General features: G+C 38.4%; 1 protein-coding gene across 3 annotated transcripts in view; it reads right to left on the minus strand.

The window, feature by feature from the left end:
• LOC104588665 (V-type proton ATPase subunit a1-like) overlaps positions 1-25,188 on the minus strand; it is a 90,476-nt gene that overhangs the window by 48,360 nt on the left and 16,928 nt on the right. For all 3 annotated transcript variants that reach the window (XM_088897477.1, XM_010246689.3, XM_088897478.1), the window contains exons 3-10: positions 18,752-18,874; positions 18,475-18,582; positions 16,444-16,557; positions 14,967-15,140; positions 14,187-14,324; positions 13,911-14,018; positions 2,682-2,789; positions 2,388-2,536 (exon numbers count right to left, since the gene is read on the minus strand). In XM_088897477.1, coding sequence (XP_088753603.1) covers positions 2,388-2,536; positions 2,682-2,789; positions 13,911-14,018; positions 14,187-14,324; positions 14,967-15,140; positions 16,444-16,557; positions 18,475-18,582; positions 18,752-18,874 — 1,022 coding nt within the window. The remainder of the gene's footprint in view (positions 1-2,387; positions 2,537-2,681; positions 2,790-13,910; positions 14,019-14,186; positions 14,325-14,966; positions 15,141-16,443; positions 16,558-18,474; positions 18,583-18,751; positions 18,875-25,188) is intronic.

Genomic DNA, 25,188 nt, shown 5'->3' on the forward strand with positions numbered 1-25,188 from the left:
AAATAGCTTATCTTTATCATCCGCCTTCTTAGGGTCACTTTTCTTTCCTGTTGAGCTATTATTCATTGCAGCCAAGGCAACTTGTTACTCCCCCTCAGCTGTAACCATCACATTCTGCCTGTTTTCTTCAGATTGGACAAGGGAGTATACCTCGTGAACCGTAGGCAACTCTTTGCTTCCTAGGATCTGCACCCTCAACGGTTCATATGTAGGGTTCAGTCCCAACAAAAAAGCAAACACCCGTTGCTGAGAGACCAGCTTCCTGTAGGCCTTAGCATCATCATCGTGCTTCCACTCTATGGCCTGATAATGGTCCAACTCCTTCCATATGGAGGTAAGGGCTGAATAGTATGAGGACAAGCTACGGTTTCCCTATTTACATGTTGAGGATTCAACTTGCAACTGGTAAACCTTGGCGTAATGCCTTTGCTCAGAATAGGTAGTTTTGGCCTGTTCCCATATCTCACTGGCGGTGTCTGCCCACATGAAATTATTTTTCACATCAAGTTCCATGGCTGCGAGGAGCCAAGACATCACCATACTGTTTTCTTGGTCCCACCTATTATGTTCAGCCGTCTCACCCTTGGGTTCCTTCACCCTTCCATTGATGTAACCATCTTTACCCCTTGCCGTTACATAGAGTTTTACACTCTTAGCCCACTCCAGGTAGTTCAGCCCGTTTAAAGGGGTATTGGCATGGGAAAAACCATGTTTTCACCTCCCAACCCCGTTGTGTTGCGGGTTGGTGTAGCCCCTGATGAGGTTAATTCATGACTTGCCATTGAATACTACTGAAAAACAGTCCAAATATCACCCAAAAACACAGCCGCCACAACCAGAATGTGAACAACTCAGGTTTTACTCCTAGAAAGTGAGCAAAAGAACACTAAATATTGCTGAGAACACAGGGAATACTGCTGAGAACAAGGGGTTCAGTCAACACAACGTCCAAACAGAACAATAAACCAGTCCGGTAATCGGTTCAGCACAACCAATACAGACATTACAATCAGTCTGACTGTAGTTCACACACTCTAACCATCCAACATCCAAACAAATAGCTATATAATCAAGGCATGAACCCTACACACCATTGGCCAAAGAAGGCTGAAACACATTGAAACAAAAAAACACACCTGTTCAGCACTTGTACGAAGGTGCTAATCTGAACTTGACTTCACAGCATCGAACAGAGGAGTTTGCACCAGCATCACCCTTCTCTGACTAGGGTTTTCTTGCAGTTACAGCCAGGAAGAAGGGATCACAAAGCTGCCGCCAGAAACTACTAGGGTTTCCCAAAAAAAAAAACTGCCGCCAGACATTGCTAGGGTTTCTGCAGAACCAGCCGCCAAAAACCTGCTAGGGTTTCTGCAGAAACAGCCACATCCAAACACTTTTAAGAACAGGGCAGGAGGGATCGTAGGTCTTTTTCAACCCAGAGAACCAGCTCCAATACCATGTGGTGATTCGTGGGGATTGGGAGAGAGAGAGAAAGAGAGAGAGAGGGAGAGAGGTACGGTTGAGAGGAAAAAGTCACTACTGGCAGCCGCCAGTTTTCTATTTATATTAACTTCATAAAAGAGTCTGAAATTACAAGTATGCCCCTGGCGGCATATCCTAGAAATAAAATAATAAGAAAAAAGAAAAGAAGAAAAAAAACAACTGTAACTGTAACTGTAACTGTAGCTATTAAATAAGCCTTACAACAAGCACCATGTAAAAAACATCTTGGCAATTAATCAAGGTGACCCTCCATGAGTGCCTTATCGCCTAAGCGTCGCCTTGACAACTATGTTTTCTACATGAAAATTTCTGTTCTTGGTGAGACTCCATGCATTTTTGGTGGTGAAGACTCCATCAAGGACCTCAATTGAAGGTTAATGACAATCTAGCATTTGGGGAGGAGAACATGTATCATCTATGTATTCACGGAAATCCTTTTATTTCCTTAACAAGTAAGAAGGTGTTTGTTACCCAGAGATTCTTCTTTTAGTTAATTGAACATTGATCATTTATTATTATTACTATTGCTTAATCTTAGCGATTGACTGATATTCCAGTTTTTACTAATACTCTAAATTCTTCAAACTCTATACTTTTGCTCTAACTACCAATCCAATCAAATTCCAAATTTAGCCCATCTAAATACACCTGAAGTTAACAAAATACCCCCAGTTGAACATTCTTGCTTTCTTTCCCTAATTTCTTCAGTTAGATTCTCAGCCTTTTAATCATCAAATTCCTTAAAGTATAAGAGACCTATGTCTCTTTGATTATCCTACACACTTGGTGCTCCAATTTCAAAATGACCTTTTTGGATAGCATTACAAACAAAAATATCATGTCCATCAAAAAAAGTAATTGTTTGGCAAATGCCAATAACGTACCCATACGCATCAACAATTTCCTGAAATGCATTAGTGAAGCAATTGGTTCTAAAATATGTAGGTGGTGATTCCACAGCATCCATCACTTGAAATATTATCCCCACTTGTGAGTTGCTATCAATTGTTGCTTGTTGCAACATATCCTGAATCTGTTGCATAATAAAATACACTGTCCTTTAAAGCTAATGTCAATGTGTAAAGGTTTTTAAGTACTGAAATATTAATTTCTGTCTTATGGCACAGCTATCCATCAAAGAGGGAAAAAAAAAGATGTGGTAGAAGTCAAAACATTACCTTAGGCTTTGCAAATATAGGGCACCAGCCTTCTCCAACTAGGCATTTTTTTGTAACATCAAAGTTGAGCATATTGAGAGTATCATATACAGCCTTTTCCTTTCTTACCTAGTAAAAAATAGTAAATTGATAAGGAAGCTTCAATAGCAAAAACTAGTAAAAATAGGAAAAAGAAGGAATATTTATTAAAGATAAGTTTCTAAATCCTACATCTCAATTTCAACATATTTGCTTTTCCTGTTTGTTTGTTTGTTTGTTTGTTTTAAATCAGAACAAAAGCATATAATATATTAAAATAAAAATAAAAGAAGATTTATCAAATACAATACCCACCTTGCATTCCTTAATAATCCCCCTCCCTCTGGTGCAAGAGTGAAAAAAAGGCAAACCCAAGAGAAAAAGTCATAAACATAAAAAACCAAAATGCCCTCAGCACAGAGCTAGTCCCAGATCCCACCACCAAAAGCACAGTACCAGCTAAAACAAATATAAAACATGAGACACAAAGTGATGTGCCCCTTCAATTGGACATAAATCTCCATGTCATTGCCCCAATGTCACCAACACTCCCAAAAACATAAGAAATTAAGCAACTACACTACTTCTCTCCTTCAACAGTCCTTCAACCCCTAACCCTGCTCTAGGCACCCCTGTGCTTTTCTCTCTTAAACCCTACCTTCCCAGCCAAGATAAGGATTCCAATGATAGTTCCATCTTTTTACTGATACCCCCACTACCACCAACACCAAAGAAGCTCTTCCCCCATATAAGCATTATCATTTTGACCACTTTGCATGTTTCTTTCCTCCAACTCCAGCTATTAAGTGGTTCCTTCCTCTAGTCTCTAACTCCAACTCCAGCAAAGATAAGGATTTTAATGATTGCTTCATCCTTTCACCAACACCACCACCACTGAAGAAGCTCTTCCCCCATGGAAGAATGATCACTTTGACCACCTTGCATGTTTCTTTCCTCCAACTCCAGCTACTAACTGGTTCCTTCTTCTAGCTTCTTAAAGAATACACATAACATTCAAGCCCTCAAAATCCTATACCCCATCTTATCACTCGAAGAATCAAGTGTATGATTCACCTCACAGTAAATTCCATTGCATGCTCCACAAGAGCATGACTCCTTTTCCTCACTTTTTGAAGTAGCAACAACATAGGAAACCAACTCCACAACCTGGATAAACTTAAAGAAAACCTCGACTTTTACTTAGGACCTCTAGTTTTATAGGTCTTCAGTTGTTCTTTTAGTAGAAAGGTTTGGATAACCTGTTTTGATATAAAATCTGTAAAAGATAGAAGAGAAAGAAGAGAGGAAAAAGTTTTTGCTAGAAAGAAAGAGAAGAGAGATAGAAGAGAATGGGGAAGAAGCCAAAATCAAATCTGGCCACCCCTTTCATTAGACTCATAAATAAAGAGTGTACAAGTACAAGTATGCCCTTACTAAGTCGGCTACTTGTAAGAAGTTGAAAAGTCACACTTAGCTTAAACATAAACTAATGGGCCTAAGGCCCAACAACTACCTAACTAAGTCATGTAAATAAAAACAAATAAAATTGGCCCACAACTCAACACTTTTCAACCCCATCCAACCCTTAACTCTCAACAAATAATCAACATGATGATAGTGAATGCTGATGAAAGGACACTCACAACCAAACACAACTACAACAGCATTGTCCTTGAAAATAAATTGATTGCAAGTTGGATGATGTTTAAAAATGGCATTCTAACCCAGGACTCTATAACCAAATATTTTCCAGCTGCAAGTATATAAAGAAATCTGTACCTGCAAGGCTAAAGGCTTTCACATGGCTAGCAGCACTTGACAAAATCCCTAGGCATGCCAACTCAAATGATAGAAAATTCCGCCTAACAAGCAAGTGTATTATGTGCAAAGAAGCCAAGGAGGATGCCAGTCATTTATTCTAGCAACACAAAAATACAAAAAAAAAAGATTTGGGGCTCTCTCTTTATCCTCCAACTGGACTGGAGGATTCCAAAACCAATTACTTGAGTTGATGCAACTTGGTGGTTGATCCTTCTGAAATCAAAGGTTGAATGTTGTTGATGGAAAATGTTGAATATTGTAGAGAACCAACCCATGTGTGATTTTTTAGGGGTCATAAGAAGAATGAAGGGGATCTCACCTACAACCCAACCCTATTATGTGTGGAACCAATGGTCCATTACTGATAAAAAAGATATGGAACTGATGGTCATTATGTCCAATGGTTGTGAATCTATATCTATAAAGTGCTCAGGCCCCAGGAAAAATGAATATCTACAACAACAAGATGATGTGGGACTCCAAAGTAACCCCATTTATCTGATAGCAACTGAAACCCTTTGACAATCTTCCGCCCATTTTTCAGAATGAGAAGGGCATCAACATGGCATATCTTCTAACCAGATATTTAACGAAAAAAGAGAGAAGGAATAACCAATGTTCCATTTCACTATTTGACATTAGTGATTGTTCATATGAGGTCATGTTTTCAACATTGTGTTCAACCAGCGGTTGGAAAAGTTGGCTCATAACATGGCAATAAGTTTGGGTCTGTTTCTCTTTCACCCTGAACCATTCACACATGCAAAAAAAATGTTGACTTGGTCAATGATCTGGTAACTCAGCCAATTAAAACGTTTGACTCCAGAAGGTCATGGGTTGTTCTTTTTTCTTTTTTGTTTTTGTATTTTATCAATTCCATCATTAATAACAATAATACTTATTTATAACTCATTTTTATTTAATATGATGGATAAATAATATAAGACATACCCAATTTTTCTCTACAAATTTTTTTATCAATAACCGCAAATTTCATTAATATTAAAGAGTTAAAAAGAGAACACAATAAAGAAGAAAGTCAATGAGAGATAAATCCTATTATCTCTCCCTACAAGATACTATCGTTTTCTAACAACTGTGCCCAAAATATTTGATTTCTCCCCTCCCCTTGTTTTGCTAGAATATCTACCAAGGAATTTGCACTCCTTTTGACCCATTGCATCCTCACATCCATGTCCTTTGTGAGCCATTTGAACAGTTGAAAAACAGCCCTAGAACTATGGGACTGCGCAAGAAAACCAGAAAAACAACAAGAGAAGATTAGAGAATGAGAGAGAGAGAGAGCTGCGACAAGGAGGGTTAGAGAATGAGAGGTTCGAACTAAACCTCCCTCTAACACTCTAATACACTTTTATTAAGTTAATCTTTGAGTAATTACAAGAGAGGTCCTTGGTTGGACAAGAAATTACAAAAAAAAAGAGCATAGAAGAGTATGGGCCCAGAATAAGGCCCATTACAGAGAAGAACATAAAGTAACAGCCTATGGGCCATTCGGCCCATCTTCTCTACACTCCCCCTCAAGCTGAGCATAGATGTTAATCATGCCCAGCTTGCTAGTGTCATGCTGAAGCCTTGCCTTGGAATACCCTTGGTGAGGAAACCTACCAATTGTCCTTCAGATGTAATGAATGGAAGACACACTTCACCCGAAGAGACTCTTTCTCGAATAAAGTGTCTATCAACCTCAATATGTTTAGTTGTATCATGTTGTACGGGGTTGTGGGCAATGTTGATGGCAGCCTGATTATCACAGTACAACATCATTGGCTTGTCATAATCAATCCCGAGTTCTTCCATCAATGAACTTAGCCACAACAGTTCAGAGACTCCATGTGCCATGGCCCTATATTCTGCTTCTGCTGAGGATCGGGCCACAACTGATTGTTTCTTGCTCCTCCAAGAGACAACATTACCAGCCACCAGACTGCAATACCCTGAAGTAGATCTTCTGTCATCAATATTTCCAGATGTCCATGCTTGGTAAACAGAATCCCTTTTCCTGGAGAGCCTTTCAAATAACACAGAACTCGTTCTGCAGCTGCCATATGAGTATCTCGAGCGGCATGCATGTACTGGCTAATACAACTAACAGCATATGCAATATCTGGTCGAGTCATGCACAGGTACAGGAGCTTCCCAAGAAGTCTCTGAAAACCCCCTTTGTCTCCCAACAATGTCCCGTCTGAAGCAGAAAGTTTGTGACTCATATCAATAGGAGTTGCAGCTGGTCTAGCACCCATCTTCCCAGTTTCAGAGAGCAAGTCAAGGACATACTTCCTTTGGGAGATAAGAATCTCATCCTTGGATCTAGCAACTTTTATGCCAAGGAAGTATCTCAACTCCCCCAGATCCTTAATCTCAAATTATGTACGAAGGAAAGACTTAAGAGCACGAATTCCTGAGGCATCATTACCAGTCACAACAATGTCATCAACATACACAATGAGATATATTGCCAGAGATTCACTTCTCTTCACAAAAAAAGTATGATCTGACTGTGTCTGAGTGTAGCCAAATTTAACAAGTGATGTTCTAAATTTCTCAAACCATGCTCTAGGAGACTGTTTGAGGCCATAAAGAGATTTTTTCAATTTGCATACCTTTCCTTGCATATCACTTCCATACATTCCTTGAGGGAGAGACATATAGACCTCCTCATGTAAGTCACCATTCAGAAACGCATTCTTTACATCCAACTGATAAAGGAGCCAATCAAAGTGAGCTGCCAGAGATAAGAAAACCCTCACAGATGTCATCTTAGTAACAGGAGCAAAGGTCTCCAGGTAATCAATCCCATACGTCTGTGTGTAGCCTTTGGCAACCAGTCTAGCCTTATACCTCTCAATAGTCCCATCAGCCCGGTATTTAATGGTAAAGACTCACTTGCAACCAACTGGATCCTTCCCTTTAGGCAAATCCACCACTTCCCAAGTATCATTTTTGTGTAAGGCATCCATTTCAGATTTCATGGCATCTCTCCATTCTGGAATCTCAAGAGCTTCTGACACAGATCTAGGAATAGGATTAGAAGCAACTGAAGAGAGAGAGGCAAAGTATGAAGGAGAAAGTAGGTCATAAGAAAGGTGTTTGGAAATGCAGTGTGCAGTGCACTTCCGTTTTCCTTTCCTAACAGCAATAGGAACATCAAGATCTATGAAAGATGGTTCCAAAGACGTTAAAACAACACCTATTATCTCATCTGTGATTGGAAGTGTATGAGGCTCATCTGCTGTAAGGGAAACAACCTGCTCATTCCTGGACCTTTGCCTTTGATACACCTTGGGATTGTGGGTAGGACGAGGAGGTAAAGAGATAGGGGCACTAGGGCAAGAAGAATGAAGTGACTGGTCCTCCCTTGATTCGTTTGGTGAGGACACAGGCTCACCAAGAGACTCAACTGGGACAGGGAGAGGAAGAGCAAACACTTGTGACAAGCTCTCCCCCTGTTGAAAATGTCCTTCCTGAGAAGACCCATAAAAAGGAGAAAGTTCATCAAAGATAACATCCATTAAGACATATCGAGTGCCAGTCTTTGGATCAAAACAACAGTAACCATTTTGTGTGGGGGAATAACCAGGGAAGATGCATTTGTGGGCTTTTGGTTCAAACTTATGTCTCTAGGCACTTGGAATGTGAACATAACAAGTGCAGCCAAACACACGGAGAGGAATCGGGAAGAGATCCTTGTCTGGTTGAAGAAGACTGAAGGGGGATTTAAACCCTAGAACCCTGGATGGCATACGGTTTATGAGATAGGTAGTAGTGAGAACAGCATCACCCCAAAATCTTGTGGAAACATGTGAGGCAAACAAAAGGCTCATTGCAACTTCAACAATATGCCTATTTTTTCTTTCAGCAACTCCATTCTGTTCAGGGGTTCTAACACAGAAACTTTGATTAATAACTCCCATATCAGAGAGATACAAGGATAAACTCTTCTCAAAATACTCTTTTGCATGGTTAGATCTGAAAATCTTGATTCTAGTATCAAACTGAGTTAAAACAAATTCATGAAATTGCCTCACAAGTCTTGGAACTTCTTCACGAGATTTCATTAGGTATATCCAAGTGGATCTAGAAAAATCATCAATAAACAGGATGAAATATCTGTAGCCCCCCATAGAAGATAAGTGGTAAGGCCCCCACACATCAGAGTGCACAATATTAAAAGGAAAAGAGGATCTTTTATTGCTCAAAGGGTAATTGTTTCTACAATGCTTTGATAACTGACAAGACTCACAATTAAGACTGGATACACTGACTCCCTTAAACAGTTCAGGAAATAGATGACTTAAAGCAGAAAAAGGCAAATGACTCAAACAATAATGACTCAACATGATTCGACTGACAGACTCTGACAAGGTAGATCCAAAGGCAGCATTTTTAGGATGATCAAGGCATTGTCCAGGAGTGTCAAGCAAGTATATTCCATTTGCTTCATGGCCACTCCCAATCACCTTCCGAGACTCCAGATCCTGAAAAACACAGTGAGAAGGAAAAAATGTTACACAACAATTCAATAACTTGGTTAAGCTATTTACAGATAACAAATTGGTATTTAATCTAGGTACATGAAGGATGGAGGATAGGAGTAAGGAGTTCGTAGCCTTGACAGTTCCCTTGCCAGAAATAGAGGCAAGAGAGCCATCGGCTAATGTGATTTTGTCACGACCAGGAAGCAAATCATATGAAACAAACAAAGTGGAAAGATTGGTTATGTGATCAGAAGCACCTGAGTCTATGATCCAAGGGGTCTTAGGATTACCTGAGGTGGTTGCATGGTTAGCAGAAGCTCTTATACCTGAGTGAGCAAATGCAGTGGTGGCTGAATTTCCTGAAGGGTTGGATGATGAAGTCACTCCTTCAAGATGGCTGATCATCTTTCATAACTTTTCATACTCAACTTTCATGGCTGCCAACTGTGCACAGGCAGACTCAATTTCAGCATCTGTACCCGTGGCTGCATTTGCACTCCCTATCTTCCTACTATCATTTTTCTTCTGGAATCGAACAGGAACAAGTTCGGGATGTAATTTCCAGCACTTGTCCTTGGTGTGCTTCGGCTTCTTGCAATATTCACAGACAACCTCCTTCTTTCCAGTGCCACTGGGAGCCCCTATAACTCCTTTGGGTTTAACCCCCATATTTGCAAATGCATTAGTACCAACTCCTTGAACCTGTACCTGTCTTTTGCTTTCTTCACTGCTGACTAAAGCATATGCTTGAGATAGTGAGACACTTTCCTTGGACAGAATATTTTGTTTTGTGATGTCATATTCAAGGTTTAGCCCAGTTAGGAACTCAAAAACCCTGTTCCTTTCAACTAATTTCCCGTAGGTTTCTGCATCATTGGGAGTATCCCATGTCACAACCTCTGTCAGATCAATTTCTTGCCACAGAGATTTCAAGGTTGAGAAATATGCCGCAAGGGATTTCTCCCCCTGTCTTAGATTCTTCACATCACTCCTTAGTTTATAGGCTCTGGCTACATTCAGTTTTTGGGAGTAGGTTTCTGCAACACTATCCCAGATTTCCTTAGCCGAGTTCATCCAGAGATAATGTTGACTAATCTGTGGTTGCATTGAATTCACAAGCCACCCAATCACGGTGTAATTCTCTTGCACCCATTTCTCATAAGAGGGATCATCCTCTAGGGGAGCTTTCTTGCTCCCAGAGATAAACCCCCACTTTCCTCTACTACAAATATGAATTTTACGGATTGTGACCAGGCCAAATAGTTGGTTTCATCCAGTTTAACTGTGGTTACAGCCAACAAAGAATTAGTTGTGGTTCCCAAAGTATGTCCATATTCAGCAGTACTCTTGCTCTCAGTATCTGAGAAGTCCATTATGTAAAAACTTCAATTAGGGTTTCGGCAAGCCTCCACTAGTGTACTGATTTTGAAGAACTCAGTTTGAGTTGAATCAACAACAAACACAGCCACTCACAAACTCAGTTCAGACCTGACAGCCATGAGAGCCAAGTTCGGTGGCAGCACTTTCAAGAAGAAGAAGGCCTGATTCAGCCTTCAAGAAACAATCAGCAGACCTCCAAACACTATGTATTCTTGGTTCCCAACAATAATTTCCCAAAGAGAGCAAAAATACAGTCCACAGTACTTAAGAGGCCTTTTTACAAACACTATGTATGCAGCAGTCAACACTCCACTGTTAACTAGCAGGAATCACTTCAAGAACACTCTGTATAGGTCCAAGAAGTAGCTGAAATGAAGTAGAGACTCGTACCACTGAGTCTAAACAAGTTTCGGCCACTTGGCAGTCCAACAAAATAAGAAAATAACCCAGAAATCTCTGAGTTCAATCAGTCCAGCAAGAGCCGAACAGTAGAGCAGATATAGAGGGGTTTCGAGTACTTTAACAGCTCCCCAAATCAGAAAAAAAAAATAATAATAATAACCCAGCAATAACTGAAGCAACTTACAGTTGTATGAATCTCTGATTTGAGCTTCAAATCAGGCCGAACAACCTATTTCTCTGATTCTTCCTAGTCACCGAACTATTCTCCAAGCGAATAGAGTCTTGGGCACCCTCCAATGACCTCCAAGAGTCAGGCAAATGAGTCTAAACTTCCAGCCCTAGAACACCCTCATGCAGTCGGTTGGACTATAACCACATGAGAGCCACGCCAAGCTCAGGCCTGCTCTGATACCAAGTTGAAAAACAGCCCTAGAAGTATGGGACTGTGCAAGAAAACCAGAAAAACAACAAGAGAAGATTAGAGAATGAGAGAGAGAGAGAGAGTTGCGGCAAGGAGGGTTAGAGAATGAGAGGTTCGAACTAAACCTCCCTCTAACACTCGAATACACTTTTATTAAGTTAATCTTTGAGTAATTACAAGAGAGGTCCTTGGTTGGACAAGAAATTACAAAAAAAGAGCATAGAAGAGTATGGGCCCAGAATAAGGCCCATTACAAAGAAGAACATAAAGATAACATAAAGTAACAGCCTATGGGCCATTCGGACCATCTTCTCTACATGAACTTATTCTTCTCATTGTTGTATTTCCACATTTTTGCCTCCTTACTTTGTTGCCATGCTGCTGTCAATTTGGGAGTCACCTTCGACAATTAGCTTCATAATATTCAAATTACTTGCCCTTTGCAGCCCTTCCGTCAATGCCATGATTGCAGCCCCTAGGGAATCTCCCTCACCAGCTAGGCCTGAATGTGAGGCAATTTTCTTACTCTCCTCATCCCTGAGCACTCCTCCCATTCCTGAAATTACTGGGTTTCCCAAACTACTCCCATCGAAGTTTAGTTTAACAAATAATTATCAAAAAAAAAAAAAGTTTAGTTTAACAAATCCCTTTTCCAGTGGAGACCATGAAGGTGTGATTATAGTCCTATTGATGGCTGAATCCACTACTTGCTTCCATTTCCAGAGTATATCGTCCAATGAAACATGTGAGAAGGTTTCTAGAGATTTCAACCAATGGGCCATTCTAAACATAATAGTTTCAATTATGGCTTCCTTGGTCCTTTTCCAAAAAAAAAAAAAAAAATCCTTGAGTTCCTTTTTTTACAAATTGTCCAGCTTATTGCTACCCTTTTACATGTCCACATAATTTCCCCCCATTGCTACCTACCCTTTTATTTCAAAGAAACAACAAAGTACAACAGTTCCCTAGACAAAAGAAGCCCAGAAAACAACTGAAATTACAGACTCCAACTGGACTGAGAACTAAACAACTCAGCTACATTCAGGTACTTGAACTCAGCAGTAACCGACACCCAGGAGATCAGCTTGATGACCAACTGCTGTACTAGCTCATCTGGATTTTTTGACTTGTTTGAGAAAACTCTATTGTTTCTTTCTGACCACAAAGACCAAAGAATTGCTGCAGGAATTTTTTTCCAGACAAGTCTTCCTTTTGTCTTCAGTCCTGCCAGATTCCAGCTAAATAGGAGGTCTTTGACTGATCTCGGCATGACCCAACAAACTACAGAAGACTTTAAAAAATGCTCCCATACTATAGAAGATATTGAGCAGTGGATACTTAGATGATCTGTACATTCTGGCATCAGTCCACACAGCCCACAAGCAAGGTTTGAGAGCTGCAGACCCCTCCTTTCCAAGCTGACTTTTGATAGGCACTTATTAAGCACCATAGTCTAAACCAGAAAATTGGATTTAGAGGGAGAAACTGCATTCCAGATTTGCTTACAGGGAAAGATAACAGGCCCACTAAGTTTAGAAGACAAGGACTTGTCTGAAAAGTTCGCATCCTTACTCCATTTCCATATCCACTTGTCCTCGCTAAGCATATCAATATTTTGGCCCTATAATAGATTCAGCAGATTCATTACCTCATTTAGCTACCTATCAAACAGATCTCTCCTAAACCATGGACACCAGGTCACTGAGCTGTTGGATAAAATATAGGAATCAGCCACTGAAACTTCTTGTTCTGCAGCACAATGAAAGAGCTGAGGAAAAGCTTCAGCCAAGGGGCTATTCAAACACCAGGGGTCCCTCCAAAATTTAACCCTATCACCTCTGCCCACTTTGAATTCCACACCTTCCAGGAAAACAGGTTGACTTTTTAGGATACCTTTCCATACTGAACAGCCCCAACTAGAGAGAGGGTCTTCAGATTTCCAGTTACCCCAATACACCCCGTACTTAGAGGCAATTAAGTTCCTCCACCAAGATGTTCTTTCAGCAGCAAATCTCCAGCACCACTTGCTAAGCAAGGCAGTATTTATCACCACTTGCTAAGCAAATGTTGTTGGAGCAAAGAGACTTGAGACATCAATCAGAGGAGTCCACCTACACCCAAATAACGGAATAAAAAATTCCCAAATAGAAACAACAAAGGAACAAGAAATTAGTAAGTGATAGCAAGTCTAACCATTGGCTTTTCATAGACACCAATGGGGGGATAAGCACCACTTTTGTCTCTTTCTTTGGAGCCAATCACAAGTATTTATTCTTTCATGGGCAACTTCCCAACAAAAAACTCCAACCCTGGGAGGGATAGGCTTATACCATACCTCCTTGACAGGAAAAGGTTGCAAAGAGTTAAAGGAGGGTTGGGTTAGGGCCATGAAAAAAGCACAAGAAAAGGATCTAAAAGGAGAGGGAGTCCATATCCATTCATCAGGCTTAGAGAAAGTTTTTCTCTGCAAAAGAATTATGTGCTTTATCTATTTTTATATTTTTATTATTTAATTTATAACATTTGACCCAAATGATTGAACCACTGACCTGCCACCTGGATGGAAAATAGGTTCTGTTGCCAAATCAGTCTTAAAAACATTGGTATTCAATACATAGGCAGATATTGGCCCTTCTTCTTCTCTTCAGGGTTTTTTTAGGGGAGGGCACATGTATGATTGCAACAACTTACCATAATGGTCCACTTCCTTAAATGGAGAGCAATTGAAGTGAGGGCTTTATTCCTGTGGCGAACACCTGCATCCAAAGTGTCTTCCAGTTCAGATAAGCGTGACAAAACCTGCAAAAAAAATCCAGATTAACAATCAAAAACCAAAACAGACTGTGGCATATACTAAACTTTACATGGTAACCAAACGAGTTCATCCAGAGAACATCTCTAGTGAACAGAATCTGATTCTATAAAGCATAACAAGAACAGGTAATGGAAACTTCTGAGCATGCATACCTCTTGAGTTACTTGCCTCTGTCTGGTAATATCTTCAGGAACAGGATAACAATTTGCGCCAAATGCTTCACAAATTTTCAGTATTTTTATTTTTGCCTGCTCGCCTGAGAAGAAAACTACAAACACTATCTTCTCAACCTGCATGGATAGAACCAAAGGAATTGATATAATCTCAATTGGCAGTTAAATGGTATGAAGGGTTATGGATGTATACAACCCAAACAATAAGTAAGAGAGAGAGAGAGAGAAAGAGATTGGGCCTTGGTGCAATGGTTGGGTTGCTCCATTGTGACCTGGGTGACCAGGGCTCAACTTTTTCCATAACCATTGCTTCTATACACCTTTTTCCTTCAAAGATTCACTTTTGCCCTCCAAACGCATTAACATAGCAAAAGGAGAAAGTTTCAAGAAGATAAACCCTCTAATGGAGACCAAGCATCAAAGGAGGAGAGGTTGCCTGGTATTACCCACTGCCAACTAAAGATTTTAATTAAGTGCCAAATATCCCACAAGAGCAAGGGCAATGTAAAAGGATATTTGAAACTGAGCCCTAGGAGCAAACATTCTGGATATCCCTGAGTAGCATTTTTGTTTATAAATCTCAAACTGGCTTGAGTTAATTCAATGTTTTGGTTGGGCCTTCACTGATTGAGTTGAAGGCAAGCCTAAAGAAATGGTGTGCCCAGAGACGTGGTATTTCTATGAGATTGAAAAGCTATTATAATTATTAGATATAAAAAAAGGTATTCGGGAAATTTACAAAAACTGAAGCAAACAAACCATTTCAACCGACATAGGATCCGTGGCATATTTCTCAGTTGGTGCTTGATTAAAAAGCATATTGCCCCTTGTCGCACGGAATATCATCCTCTCAAATCTTAGGGCTTTGGATTTGCAAATTATGCCACTAATAAATCTCAATCCAGCTTCATTCGATGGTCCAAGCCGTGTTTCCTATAAAAAGAGAAGTTGTTTAGTAAATGAAACCATAGAAGGTAGAGATATCATCTAACAATAGGAAAAAAGAACACTTGTTCAAGAAATGATGGTATATCTGCGTAGTTATCCTTTGAATATAAGTGAAATTGGTTATTTAAAATATTATTTAGTTATTTAAATAATATCATTATTTAAATTTTATAATTTTAATTATTAATTGAATTTAATAATTTATAAAATTATAATTTATTCTATTGTTAAATAATTTCATTATTAATTTATAAAAATTTAAATTATTATTAATTTTAATATTATGTTATATTTTTTTATTTTTAAATTTTTAAATTTATTGCATAATTTCGTTATTTTAACTATTTAAAATATAGTTATGTTAAATATTTTGTTATCTAACTATTTAAACAGTATATAAAATATTTAAAAATACTCATTATATTAATTTAAGATATTTAGTTATTGAAATATTTAAATAATATTTTATTTTTTAATGTTAAATTTCTATTATTTCAATAACATTTAATTTGAATAATTTGAAAAATCATTATATTGTTAGTACATAATTTTGTGATGAATTTTGTAAAAGTATAGAACTATTAATAATATGAATATTATTAAATCTATTGTAATTATTTTTTTGTGTTTTTAATAAATATTTTAAAGCTTATACTATCGTTACATAAATGCATTTTTAATTTTGTAAAACTATTAGATTATTATTAATTTGAATATTATGTTATGATTTTTTTATTTTATTGCATAATTTCGTTATTTTAATTATTTAAAATATAGTTATGTTAAATAATTCGTTATTTTAAATACTTAGTTATTTAAATATTTAAATAATAAATAAAATATTTAAAATACTCATTATTTGAATTTAAGATATTTAGTTATTGAAATATTTAAATAATTAAACATTTTTCTATGTAATTATTTATCTTTTTTTAGTATTTTGTTATTTAAGATATTCAGTTATTGAAATATTGAAATAATATTTTATTTTTTAATGTTAAATTTATATTATTTGAATAACATTTAATTTGAATAATCTGGAAAATCATAATTTATATTGTTAGTACATAATTTCATGATGAATTTTGTAAAAATATAAAACTATTAATAATATGAATATTATTAAATCTATTATAATTATTTTTTGTGTTTTTAATAATTGTTTTAAAGTTTATACTATTAGTACATAATTTCATTATTAATTTTGTAAAAATATTAAATCATTATTAATTTGAATATTATGTTATGAAGGTAAAGAGATATCATCTAACAACAGGAAAAAGAACACCTGTTCAAGAAATGATGGTATATCCGCATAGTTATCCCTTGAATATAAGTTTTCATCTAATTCCCTCTCCTGTGCAACCGTATGGTGCTGACCAGAAACAAGGAAGCCACCTGCCTGGAATCAAAAAGCATGAGAATACAGAAGAACACAAACTTATTGTAAATTCATAAGAATGTTGTCTATGTGAAAAAGAACTATAAAGGGTAATAATATTCATCACTTAAGAGACAACTGTTAAGAGTGCACATAAGAATGAAGAAAAATGCACATATTTCTATCTTAGATATTGTGTGAATGATGAGGATAATATTTGAGAGAGAAACAGACAGATTATTCTCATTATTTAGCATAGCCATGTCATCTTTAGCATAACAGTGTGCAGGGTCCCCATCCTACTTTTCATTTTCATTTTTTCCATATGCAGACAGATAAAAGTATATAATTATTATATAAGGAATTTATGAAGGGAAAGGACTTTCTATTTCACCGGGCATTTTAAAGGAGATAAAGAATCTTAAATTCCATAATCTTGTATTAGGGTAGTTGAGCTAATCTTTTATCCCCTACCCAAAAAAATGTAATATACAATGTACATAGTAGCATATATCTCATTTCTAATCTTGTCCCTCCTAATCTCGCCACTCATCCATCATAGCTACACGATGACAGTATAAGGTTTGTTTATCTGACCCCAAGGAGTGGAGAGAGCATAGTTGTACTCCCAGGATATTTCCCAATGCATTTTATTTGTCTGTAGTCCTGGAGTCCTTGCAAGTCCCTGCATAGGCTATAAGATTGGATTCCCTCTTTTATGTTTTCTTCTAATTAATTTGAACTCTATGGTTTGGCTAATCATCAAAAAAAAAAAAAAAAACAACAACACCACAAACTGAATTGAAGGAAAAGGAAACAAGAAATTTTCATACCCATAAAACACAAGAGCAGCTATGCTATGAACAATTTGGGAGGAATGAAATGTGAGAAGTTACCAAGAAAAACACTAATTCAAAGAAGCAGTAATAAATCTAACAAAAATTAGTTATTCATTGGGTGAAAACAAAATAAGAGTTCAACTTTTAAACAGATGAGATATCCTTAAGAGGATGGTCCATAACGGCTGCATCATCCTACATATGTAATAGACCTATTACCTACCATGATGTGGATCCCTTCCCTACTAGGCAGAATAAAAATGAATTTTGATGGGTGCAGCATTGGGAACCCCGTGGAGTTAGGTATTGGAGGTGCTGTCACTTGTCAGGAACCATATAGAGGAGGCTATATTAGCTTTCTCAGTACCAGTTGGAGTTTGGAACTTCATAGAAGTTGAATTGCATACTGTATTTCAAGGACTGAAATTGGCCAGTGCATATAGTTTCATGTGAATGCTTGTAGAAGAAGACTCAAAATCAATTATCAGCTGGCTAAAGGGAGAAATGGATGGATGTTGGAATCTCAAATATCAGATTAGGGAAGCAAGACACTTCTGTACAAGAGTACAAGCAGAAGTCCTATGGACCCCTCAATCAGCCAACTCTATAACAGATTCTCTAGCCAAGGAGGGAGTAGAGATACAGGTTCTGATGTGAGAAGAATATCCAATGGGCAAAAAACTGATCTGTGTAAGATTGGGGAACTCTCAAATGAGCAAGGACTATCACTGTCTTAGCTGTATTCAATCTCTCTGTTTTATTGATTTTGAGAATGTACATCTTGCACATTATCATTGTACTTTTCTCACAAGTCACAATCAGTAAAATATACAAGTCAAAAAAAAAAAGCTCATATCAATAACAAGTACTGGAAGATATGGTATTGTTTCTAAAACTTGTAATTCCCCCAGTTAGAATAAAGGCTCCAAGTTGAATGGGAGCCAATAGGACCCCAACTCTAAAGCCCCTAATCAGTTATCTTTTATCAACCTTGCTTACCCCACCATATGACAATGACCATCATTAAGATGTCACTAGAACATGATTTCTATCGAAAGATAAGAAAAAGGATTTCTTTCAAAAAACAATAAATGTGTACCTTTTGCAAAACCATCTTGAACTCCAGGAGCTCATTGTAAGTTTGTCGCAGTTTCTCGCTATTTGCATTCATTTCAATAAGTTCATGTTCATGCTCAGAAAGTTGTATCTGGAAAAAAAAAATATTGCAATTAATAATCCATATTACGTTTCTGAATGAAGTAGTCCTCATTGGAAGAAAGAACAACTCATCGCTATAAAGTTATCTGTGCAAAAAAAAAGTAATAATTAAATAATAATATAATATTAATTTATTGGTATATAATTAAGAAACAAACCTCTAATTCTTCCAAGTCAACATCTGGTTGTGGTGAAGAATGAATAGGGGATACCATACCAGCTTTACTGATTTGATCTTTAAAAAAGCGTAGCTTCCGTGAAATCTCCCCACATCGTTTTACCTACAAAATAGCTCCAAAACATGAATTCCATGGATCATGGCTCATAGTTGCACGAAATGGCATTCATCATATCAAAAAGATAGTGAAAAATCGGGAAAGAGAAAAGCTCAGCATACCAACTATAGTGAAAAATCAGCAAACATCAAGAATGTTTTGTGGGACTCAGCATCGGGCTCTATAAAATATTCCTAACGTAAATTGTAAGATTCACTCATATCAGCTACAAGTTTGATGAATTAACGTGCCTAGAATTACTCTCTCCAGGAAAATTAGTTGTTTACTTAAATTAATTTAAAGCACTCTTTTTTTTATCAGTAACAGAAAACTTTCATTAATTAGAAAAAGTTTAAAATACAAAGGTGGGGGGAGGTAAACCCTCTTAACCCCCTCCCCCCAACAGGAAAATTACATAGTAGCCCAAAACAATTGACTTCTTCCCACCCCCTGTTTGGCCAAAGCATATGCAAATGAATTAGCACATCTTTTAACCCACCAGACATGCACATCCATTCCTTGGGTTATCCACTTGAACTGCCTTCTTTCATTAATGTATGCCCATAACCCATTGTCTGCCTTCTCTATCCAGCCAATTACCACTTGCAAATCTCTTTTGATAATCAACCTATTTATATTCAACTCCCTAGCCCTTTTTACCCCTTCCAAAAGGGCCTGAATTTCTGCTCTCAGAGAATCTCCAACTCCAATTGGTCCTGAAAAAAGTGCTATAACCGAACCTGCCTCTGTTCTGAACACATCACCAACCCCTGATGGCCCTGGATTTCCTTCACTGCTCCCATCAAAGTTGAGTTTGTTAAAGCCTTCCATCGGAGGGAGCCACATCGGATGGACATTGACTCTACTAGGAGCCGAGACTGCTATCTCATGCCAATTATTCATGATGGTCTCTATTGAAGTATCCTCAAATAGGTTCATTGTTTTTACCTATTGTGCTACCCTCAAAGAAACCACTTCTATAATTGTGTCCCTGCTTCTTTATTTTTCATCAAATATCCTTTGGTTCCTTTCCTCCCAAATCGTCCAATAAACTGCTGCCTTAGTGCACCTCCACAAGATTTTTCCCCTCTTTTTAATCTGGCTACCAACTGGATAGGTGAAGAGGCCACGAATGCTTGAAGGGGGAGTTCACCTGCAACCAAATAAAGAGAGAAACCACTCCCAAATAGAAGAAATAAAAGGGCAGGATATAAGTAAATGAGAGCAAGATTCACCATCAGCTTTACAAAGGGTACACCAGTGTGGGGACAAGCACCAAAACGGACACTTTTTTTGAAGATGACCACAAGTATTAATTCTTCCCAAAGCTATTTCCCAACAAAGAGCTCCAACCCTAGGTGGGACCGGTCTTCCCCACACTTCTTTAGAAGGAAAGGAAAAGGCAGGAGTAAAAGAAGAATGGGCCAGGGCATTGAAAAAGGAGGCACAACTGAAAGAGCCAGAAGAAGAAAGGATCCAAATTCGGGAATCCCCTTTTGACGGTTCTAAGAAAACCTTTTGAAGTACCTGAACCAATGACCACACCAACTCCATCTCAGAATCTCTGAGACCTCGTCTGAAACCCAAATTCCAATTAAGCTGATGACCTGGGCCAACGGAAGAAACTAAAGATGAGGCAGTTAAGTTTTTGTACCTAGAAAGGGATAAAAGGGAAAGATATTGATCCTTAAGTGGTGCCTCCCCCGCCCACACATGTTCCTAAAACCTTACTATATTTCCAGAACACAAATTATACATGACAAAGGGTAGAAAACAAGGAAGAATGGCATGGATGGCTTTCCAAGGTGCTGTTGCTGATGCTCTAGCCAAAATTCTTGCATCCCAGACTCTGTGGATTAAATGTATTTTTCACACTGTCAAGTCCAGTGGGTACAGCTTTTTTTCTGGAAAAGGATCACCCAATTGGAGATCTTTTGCTTCTGCAAATACCATGGAGTTGCAGGCTCCCAAGGATCCTCTCGATGAGGGAAGTTTAAATACTAAACAACTGTTGGAAAATGTGGGGTTACTGGTGCAGATCTATATTTGGTAGTTGTGTAAAAATAGAATTGTATATATTCCTAGGATTGTGGAAGGATTGATTTAGAAAGTTTTCTTTTTATTTCTTTCTTTCTATTCTTGTACTTTCTATTTTCTTTTCTTTCTATTTTTCTACTTTCTATTTTCTCTTCTTTCTATTTTTTTTTTCTTCTTTCTATTTATTGCAGCAGCTTACTGTATAAATATGTCAATTGGCAATAGAATGAAATACATCAGTATTCTACCATTCCAAAACATGGTATCAGAGCTCTAGGTTTGTCAACCTTGAGATTTTTTTTCGGCCTTCATTGCCAGTTTTTCGTGTTTTTCTCTTCTACCCTTCAGTGTTGATCTGTAACCAGAAGTGTTCCTTTATTCTCCTTTATTCCGGCCAGTTCTTCCCTCTTTTATTCTCCTTTCCTGCTGGCCTTATTTTTCCTCCATTAACAATGTCCGACATGACTGCAACAAGTGCTCCCGTCCAAACCGATGAAGGAGCAAAAAATTCTCATCCTCACACTGGTGATTTGCAGAATATTCAGACAACATATAGACTGAATGGCCAGAACTACTTGAAGTGGTCACAACTAGTGCGTACCTATTTAAAGGGAAAAGGAAAAATTAGTCACCTTCTTGGAACAGGGCCAAAGTTGGGCAAGCCAAATTTTGATGCTTGGGACGAAGAGGACTCCATGATTATGTCATGGTTGTGGAGTTCAATGACACCCGAGATCAGTGATACTTGTATGTTTCTTCCCTCTGCAAAGCCTATTTGGGATGCTGTCCGACAAACCTATTCCAAAGCCCATGACGCTGCTCGTGTCTATGAGGTCAAAGTGAAGACAGTGGCGGCCAAACAAGGGAGCAAAAGTGTTACAGAGTATGCACATCTGCTGCAAAATTTATGGCATGAGCTTGATCATTATCGGGTTCTTGAGACAAAGTGCCTTGATGATGTTGTGATCTTGAAGAATTTTATTGAAAGAGATAGGGTGTATGATTTTTTGGTCGGACTGAATGCTGAATTTGATCAGGTCCGAATAAAAATTCTTGGCAAAGAAGAAGTGCCTCCATTGAATGAAGTCATAGCCCTTGTCAGAGCTGAGGAAAGTCGTCGTGGAATCATGCTTGAGCCTAAAGATCCCGAAGGCTCAGCCATGGTGGCAAGGGGAGGAAGTTACAGTGGTTCAAAGGGTGAGAACAATCACAACTTGGCTCGTGACACAACTACCCGTGACTCTAACGATAACCTCTGGTGCACCTATTGCAAGAAGCCCAGACACACAAAAGATCGGTGTTGGAAACTTCATGGGAAACCTCCCACATCCAGCAAGGAATGGGGAAATCGAGGAGTTTCAAAAGGAGTTCAACAGGCCCATAATGTCTCCACAACCCCGCAGCAAGAACACTCAAGTCAGGGACCATTTAATGATGAAGAAATTGAAAGGCTAAGGAGCTTCCTGAAATCCTTGAAACCAGGAAGTGGTTCTACCTCTCTTGCTCTCTCAGGTGAGTCTTTATCTCTAGGATTACATGCCTCGGCTAGTGTTTTTCCAGGGATTCTTGATTCTGGAACTACTGACCACATGACACCCTCTTCACTACATTTTCTCACCTATACACCCTGTCCTAGTAATAGAAAAATTTATGTTGCTAATGGTTCTTTCACCACAGTGGCAGGGATTGGGAATATTCAAATTACACCATTCCTATTGCTTAAAAATGTGCTTCATGTTCCTAAGTTATCCACTAGCCTTATCTCTATATATAAACTCACCCAGGATGTGAACTGCAATGTTGTGCTCTTTCCTTCTTACTGTATATTTCAAGACCAGGTTTTGGGGAATAAGATTGGACTTGCCAAGGAAATGGATGGACTCTACTACCTTGAAGCAACCAGCAAACCATCTCACACTGTTATGCATGTCACACACGAGTCATTCTTATCTACCTCCAATAAAGATTTAATTTGGCGTCATCACTTCTGTTTCGGTCATCCTTGATTTCCTGTTTTAAAAACAATGCTCCATTCCTTGTTTGAAGGAATTGATGTTGAAACCTTTCATTGTGATGTTTGTGAACTTGCTAAGCACAAAAGGGTTTCTTTCCCAATCAGCAATAAAAGATCTTCAACTCCTTTTTATTTGATTCATTCGGATATATGGGGCCCTTCTCAAATTCTCAACATTACTGGTTCTAGATGGTTTGTCACCTTTATTGACGATTGCACTAGGGTCACATGGATCTTTCTTCTTAAGTCAAAATCTGATGTGGGTACCATTCTTCCCAACTTTCATAACATGGTCCAAACTTAGTTTGGTGTGAGAATTAAAAGGTTTCGATCTGATAATGCTACAGATTATTTTAATCAGAATTTGTCCCCATTTTTTCAGAAAGAAGGCATTGTGCATGAATCCTCCTGTGTTAACACTCCCCAACAGAATGGGATAGCTGAGAGGAAAAATGGCCATCTTTTGCAAACCACCCGAGCCTTTCTCTTTCAAAACCGGGTGCCAAAACAATATTGGGGGGAAGCTGTCCTTACTGCTGCATACACCATAAATAGACTACCATCTAAAGTTCTTGACAACCGAAGCCCAACACAAGTCCTTTCTCAATTCTACCCTGATATTCAAACCTCAAATAATCTCACACCAAGAATTTTTGGTTGCATTGCCTTTGTTCATGTCCATAATAAGGGAAAATTGGATCCACGAGCAATCAGGTGTGTCTTCTTGGGATATTCCCCAACTCAGAAAGGTTATAAATATTATCATCCAACCACCAGAAAATTCTACACCTCCATCGATGTCACATTTGAGGAGGGACAATCCTATTTCACTCAACCTTATCTTTAGGGGGAGCCCTCATTAATGGAAGATAAGGCCTCGGATCTACTCTCCTTAGATGTATTACCCTCCTCACAGTCATCCAACCGTCAAGAATCACATCCCTCTGAGTCACAATCCTCTGAGCCCCACATTCCCGAGTCTCAACAAGAGTCAAACAACCCGACCATTGAACCAAATTCAGACACTGTTAACCCCACCAATGATGTGCATGATGATGTGAGATATATGCAGGTTTACTCTAGGAGAAGAAATCCAGATCCTCAACTTGTGCAAGTCCAAGATTCAACTCCTAATCCTGGAACTGAGGGATATGCAGAACCTGAACCTGCACCTTCACAGTCTGAGTATGACCTACCTATTGCACTGAGAAAAGGAACCAGAGAATGTACCAAACGTCCATTGTACCCTTTAGCCAAATCTGTGTCGTTCCAAAGATTCTCTAAATCCCATAAAAGTTTTCTAGCCAGCCTTAACACCATTCCAATTCCTAATACTTTAGCCAAGGCACTTTCTAATAAGGAGTGGAGAAAAGCCATGAGAGTGGAAATGGAGGCACTAGAAAAGAACAACACATGGGAAGTTGTGGATCTACCAAGAAACAAGAAGATTGTAGGTTGTAAATGGGTGTTCACAATTAAGTACAAATCTGATGGGTCGTTAGAAAGGTACAAAGCACGACTGGTAGCCAAGGGATATACACAGACTTATGGGGTAGATTATCAGGAAACCTTTGCCCCAGTAGCTAAAATGAATACAGTAAGTGTGTTGCTGTCTTTGGCTACTAACTATAATTGGGATTTGCAACAGTTTGATGTAAAGAATGCATTTCTCCATGGTGATCTAGAAGAGGAGATATACATGGACATTCCACCGGGTTTTGGAGAAGGCATTAAGGGGAACAAAGTTTATAGGTTGAAGAAAGCACTATACGGCCTCAAACAATCTCCGAGAGCATGGTTTGGAAGGTTTACAAAGGTGATGCTTAGTACAGGTTACAAGCAAAGTCAAGGTGACCACACATTGTTTATCAAACACACAGCCCCAGGGGGAGTTACTGCACTATTAGTCTATGTGAACGTTATAATCGTTACTGGGAATGATAAAAAGGAGAAGGAAGCATTGAAAAACTGCCTTTTCCAGAGAATTTGAGATAAAAGACTTGGGGAGACTAAAGTATTTTCTCGGAATTGAAGCTGCACATTCTAAACAAGGTATCTTTATCTCTCAACAAAAGTATGCTGTTGATCTTTTGAGAGAAACAGGAAACATGGCATGTATACCAGCTTCCACGCCTATAGATCCCAATCATAAACTTGGAGAAGCCAGCGAGAATGGAAGTGTAGACAAGGAGATGTTCCAAAGACTGGTTGGAAAAGTCATTTATCTTGCACATACACGGCCAAATATTGCATACGCTGTAAGTGTAAT

The sequence above is a fragment of the Nelumbo nucifera genome, chromosome 2, assembly GCF_055504915.1.
Source record: "Nelumbo nucifera cultivar China Antique chromosome 2, China Antique-T2T, whole genome shotgun sequence".
Taxonomy (NCBI): Eukaryota; Viridiplantae; Streptophyta; class Magnoliopsida; order Proteales; family Nelumbonaceae; genus Nelumbo; species Nelumbo nucifera.